At 40.0% G+C, this 5,755-nt stretch overlaps 1 protein-coding gene across 1 annotated transcript in view; it reads left to right on the forward strand.

The window, feature by feature from the left end:
- The first annotated feature begins 1,452 nt into the window (after positions 1 to 1,452).
- The window catches only part of ZFAND3 (zinc finger, AN1-type domain 3), a 242,705-nt gene continuing 238,402 nt past the window's right edge, over positions 1,453 to 5,755 (forward strand). Inside the window, exons 1-2 of the mRNA XM_005873777.2 lie at positions 1,453 to 1,496; positions 2,307 to 2,347. Coding sequence (XP_005873839.2) covers positions 1,468 to 1,496; positions 2,307 to 2,347 — 70 coding nt within the window. The 5' untranslated portion in view covers positions 1,453 to 1,467. The remainder of the gene's footprint in view (positions 1,497 to 2,306; positions 2,348 to 5,755) is intronic.

A 5,755-nucleotide genomic window follows, 5' to 3' on the forward strand; every position in this document is an offset into this window, starting at 1 on the left:
TTAGGCTTAAACTGGCAGTTGGACATCCCTCTTGCAATCCAGGACCTCGGGCTCCTAACCACTCACCTGCCTGCCTGCCCTAACCATTCTGCCTGCCTGCCTGATCCCCTCTACTGCCCTCCCCTGCCGGCCTGATCCCCTAACTGCCCTGCTGCCTGATCCCCCTAACTGCCCTCACTTGCTGGCCTGGTCGCCCCTATTAACTTTTTTTTTTCATCTTATCCCCTTCACACACAATTGTATTTGACTTTCTTATTGGCTTCTCCCTGTCACACAATTTCTCTCTCTCCTTTATGTAACACCTTTTCCTACTGACTCATCATTTATAAACTTTTCTTTCCTCGTTATTTCCTACTTCTGTTCCATCATTCTTCTTCCCATCTTTCTCCTACCCTCCCTCCCTCCCCCCACATTCCTTCTTTCCTTTATCTTTACCCCTGCCCTCCCTCCCCTTTCCCTTCCTTCCCACCTTAATTTTTTTCTTTACTTCCTTCCTTGGACCTGCTTTGCTTCCTCCCCCCTTTCTTCCTTCTTCCCATTCTCCTTTTAAGTAGTACTGGCTCCCCTTTAAACTTTTCTTCCCTTCCTCTTTCTCTCTCATCCTACCTTTCCCATACATTCTTCTCTACTTACTTCCACTGTTTTAATACCTATCTACCTGCCTAATTATTCACTATCATTTGTTTTTTCTTTTCTGACTCCTACTTTTAAAATCTGTCCCCAGTACACAACTATACTTGATTTTCATTATAGCTCCTGCAGTTCACTCACACATCCTCTTTCCTTCTTTAACTCTGCTCTCTACTGACTCCTTTATAAAGTTCTTCCCTCCCTCCTTCCCTTCTTAAAGCTTCTGCTGGGGGAGGCCGTTAACCCCCAGCCCAGAGCTCAGCCCCGGCCGGGGTTCACTGCCCCCCCTTCCCCGGCCTCCCTGCTGATGTCCTGCTCCTATTCCCTGCCTAGGACACCCGGCCCAGTGAGGGTGGCTGAGGCCTGCGCGGCCCTGGGCGCTGCTGCCACGAAGCAGGAGCGCCTCTGCCCAGAAGGCCTCAGCTGTCCTCCACCCTCCTCCTGCTTCTGGATGGGGCTCCCGCTCCGTGCTGCCTGTGCCCCGCCCCTTGCTGGGCGCACCTGCTCCACCCGCGTTTCCTTCCCTTTTTTATTCCTGCATCTTTTTCTTGTTCCCTTTCTGTATTTCTGTTTCTCCTCTCAGCCTGTCTGCATGTAGGCCTGCCTTCCTCTCCCTCTCCTTTCTTATCCTCTCCTGTCGTATCCTATCCTACCCTGGGCCTTGCAGCTGCCTGAGCAGAGGGCGGGGACGCAACCTGCTGATCTGGTTGTGATGTGACGCTGTAATGGACAAATTTACATATTCCTCTATTATTAGATTAGATTGCCCACCGTGTTGTGCCTGGGCTGCTGTGTGATGCCACATACTGTGCTGTGTTGTGAACAGAGGATCGCAGGATGGCCTTTGGAGTTGGCTCAGTACCGAGGTCATATACTTCCTCTGTACTTCTCCAACTGTGTGACCTTGGGCAAGCTGCTCATCTTTCACGTGGGCATGCGACTGTATGGCCTTGATTTCCTAAGTCCTCTGAATTTAAGACCCCTTGTAGGAGGTGGTGGGAACATTTTCTCATTAAATTAGTCATTCCTTGTAGCCAATTGTATGATGTTTCATGGTTGGACAAATGTTAATGTGATTTTTAAAAAATGCATTTAGAAGCAAAGCAATATGATAATACCCATCTCAGGGATGTTAGGAAGATTAAGATAATGCATGTCAAGTGCCCACCCAAGTTATTTTTCCAAGACTAGTAGCTATTATTAACGAGGAAAGGACATGAAAAATAATTTTATTGGGAACATCTGAAGAAAGAATTTTAAACAGCAAGGTCATAATGTGACCAGGATCTTGAAATAGGAGTGGAATGAAGGGAAAGAAGACAAGAGAAAAGTTCAAGTAATGCTGTAGAGATAAATGAATGTGTATACAATGAGGAAGTTTTACCCCTTTACAGACAAAGTTTTCATTGTAGTGATAACTTTGTGATATATGTTCCAGTGTGAACAGCAGGAATGTGGTAATTATGTGGGAGAAATTGACTCTTGTGTCATCATCTTAAGCTGCTAATCACAAAAAATAATGCATTGGATAACTCACAAATAAAAAGTATTGTGTATTGTTGTGGGGGTGGTGTGGCTGGTTGGGGACTTATTATTAGTTTATTAGAGTAGTTGCCTGGCCAATGATACTGAATTTTTAGCTCTTTCTTTTTTTTCCTTTTTCTTTTTTGCCCCAGGTCCAGCAAGACTATGAACCTCTGTTCCAAATGCTTTGCTGGTAAGTGCAGAAAAGGATTTTTTATTTACTTTTATTTTTCTTCTTTTGGTTGTTCCTAAGCCTATCTACATCATTTGGCCCTCCTTTGGGTTTATGCATGGGGATTTGTTTCTTTGTTTGTGTGTGAAAGCAATTTCTCTTCACCAAGGTGCTTCATATATTTTCCTAGGACTATTGAAATAGCCTCCCCGAATGAAATGAAATCTTATGTGTACTTGCATCAAACAAACTGTCCTCGATGTACAGTTGTGGTGTATAGTGGAATTGTAAAAACTCACATTGTACTAGGGTAATATATGTTCATGTTTGATCTTGAATGATTAATGGTGAATGTTGCCTTTACCAATGAGAATGCAAGAGAAAGAATATTTCATATTGGAGTCAGGAAGACAGTCATGCTGAATTAGCCTTTTCTAATCCAGTCCCTCATTTAAATCACCTTGGGTAAGTCACTTAATCTCTTTGGGCATTAGATTCATCATTTGTAACATGAAGGGTTGGGGTTTGATGTTTACCAGGTGTTCTTTCCAGCCCCAAATGTTGATTGGTTGACTCCCTGAATTTATGATTCCTTCATGAAGTTGCAGCCTTCATGCTTTTTTTTTAAAAAAAAGAACTTTATATCTAAATGATCTTATATAAAGTAACTAAGTCTTTACTACTTGAGATATGTTTTTCCTTTTAATCTTTTAATTGAGATATGTTTAACTTAACGTAATGTTCCTTCTTTATTACTTTATTTTTGTCAAAGATAAACACAGTTGGACACTAGTTAAGGTGGTAAAGGACAGCTCTTAATGAGTAATTTACTGCTACAATACAAAGTCCTGTGTGAACTGAATTCGGATTTGTGCAGTGGGACTGGTTATTTTAAAAGGTGAGGGACTAGACAGGGTTTGCTATCTTGGCTCAATAGAGTCAGGGAAGTGACAAATTACAAAGGGTTGGTCAGTGTAAATGATAAGGTGGGGCGGAGCCTCTTAGCTGACAACCATGTAAGTTAAGATTCTATCCTACAGAGACAGGGACTGAAACGCTCTCCTTCTTGATGATCACCTTTTAAAGCAGCAGTTCTCAACCTGTCGGTCGCGACCCCTTTGGGGGTCGAACGACTCTTTCACAGGGGTCGCCTAAGACCATCGGAAAACACATATATAATGACATATTGTTTTTGTTATTAATTACTATGCTTTAATTATGTTCAATTTGTAACAATGAAAATACATCCTGCATATCAGATATTTACATTATGATTCATAACAGTAGCAAAATTACAGTTATGAAGTATCAACGAAAATAATTTTATGGTTGGGGGTCACCACAACATGAGGAACTGTATTAAAGGGTCGCGGCATTAGGAAGGTTGAGAACCACTGTTTTAAAGGAATGGCTTTCATGTCCTTGAGCAAAAACTCCAGAATTGTAGGAGATACATGTACATCTCAAAGGGTCAAGGATAATTCACAGTTGTAAACTCTTTTTAGTAAGTGCTCTAAGATAGGGTGCTCTGGGGCCTGTAGTCAGATGTTGGTCATAACAAACCTTAAATTCTTTTGGCAACCCAGAGCTTTCCTAGGCATCCACTTAATGCGGGGCTATTGTCAACCTAGGGATGGGGCCTTGAGCTGTTAGAAACTGTTAGTGTTTGTTTAAATCTTTTACTGTTGGGGGAGAGGAGTAGATGAAATCATTTGTGTTAAGAGCCTGTAGTTTTTATAGGCCGAGGTTGAGGCCTAGTTGAGAAAAGGGCTCAAGAGGATCCTAGCTAGAGTTTGGTAAAGGGGAGAATCTTTGTCAGTTTTTATCTTCTATTCATTATGCCGTTTGAGCGCCAAAATAATTATAGTATAAGCTTTAGACCTTTGCATTTATGTCTAAACTAGGGGGTAAGTGGGAAGGAGTTGAGAGGGCTGGGAAAGCTGACAGTTTGTATCTGTTAAACGTTTAGAATTTGTCAAATACTTTAGGTCTTTAAAAGGTAAGTTTGGTTTTTATCTAACTTCTAGCAGTATCTCTGCCATGTTAAACAAATGTATTTTGCTCTTCTTACTCTTCATATCGACAATTACAGGTATGAAGAGATGTTTCCTCATTGATGTGAGTTTAACTTTATAGTAAAAATGAAAGTAGCAATAAGACAAAATGTTTTGTGGTTATTTCCACAACAGGGTTGCAGATTCTTATAGCAGGTAAATTAAAACATTTTTGCATTAACCTGCAGCTCTTACTGCTTGGAGTTATACTCTAATCTCTCTTCTGCTTTTATTCCCTGTTAGAAATTAAGAATAGAAGTGGCTTAATTCTAGTAACCCTTGAAAGGGAAACATTGTAAGTTACAGCTAAATTTTGAGGATCTGCAGTAAGAGGAACAGAGTGAATCTTGAAATTTTTAAGTTGGTTTCCTTTTAGACATTGTGGTGTACCCATCAGGGAAATAGTATTAAAATACTCACTCCAGTTAGTTATTTTATAGCATGGTGAAGTTTGGGCAAGATAGTCGAATCAGTATGCTTCTCATGCCTTGATTTTTCAAATCATCTTTTCCCAGAAGAAAGGCAGCTTCTGTTTTTAAGATGAAGCATTTTTTTTATCTCAAGAAAAATGATTTTAAATATGATAATGTTATATGCAGTAAATACCAATTATTCAAGAAAAATTATCTTACATATAATAATATTACATGCAATAAACACTAATATTTCAAGAATAAAATGATTTCAAGTATAATAATATTACCAAAACTGTACTAACATAGTATGATATCTCAGAAGTTGTAGGAAATACTAAAAATCTGCAAATAACAGGATTACTTCTATTATATTCCATTATATATTTTTTCCCTCTGGCTCTATATTTGTTCATGAGTTTATGTTGTTCATTATATTTATCTTTCTCTGACTGGCTTATTTCGCTTAGCATGATGCTCTCCAGGTCCATCCATGCTGTTGCAAATGGTAAGAGTTCCTTCTTTTTTACAGCAGCATAGTATTCCATCGTGTAGATGTACCACAGTTTTCTAATCCACTCATCTGCTGATGGGCACTTAGGCTGTTTCCAAATCTTAGCTTTTGTAAATTGTGCTGCTATGAACATAGGGGTGCATATATCCTTTCTGATTGGTGTTTCTGATTTCTTGGGATATAGTCCTAGAAGTGGGATGACTGGGTCAAATGGGAGTTCCATTTTTAATTTTTTGAGGAAACTCCATACTTTTGTGAATGATCCATGTGCACTTGAGAAGAATGTATATTCTGTTGCGTTGGGGAGAAATGTTCTGTGAATGTCTATTAAATCCATCTGATCCAGTGTTTCCTTTAGAGTCTCTGTTTCCTTGTTAAGTTTTTGTCTGGAAGATCTGTCCAGGGAAGTCAGAGGGGTGTTAAAGTCCCCTACTATGACTGTATTGTT

The sequence above is a fragment of the Myotis brandtii genome, unplaced genomic scaffold (genome assembly GCF_000412655.1).
Source record: "Myotis brandtii unplaced genomic scaffold, ASM41265v1 scaffold420, whole genome shotgun sequence".
In the NCBI taxonomy this organism is placed as follows: Eukaryota; Metazoa; Chordata; class Mammalia; order Chiroptera; family Vespertilionidae; genus Myotis; species Myotis brandtii.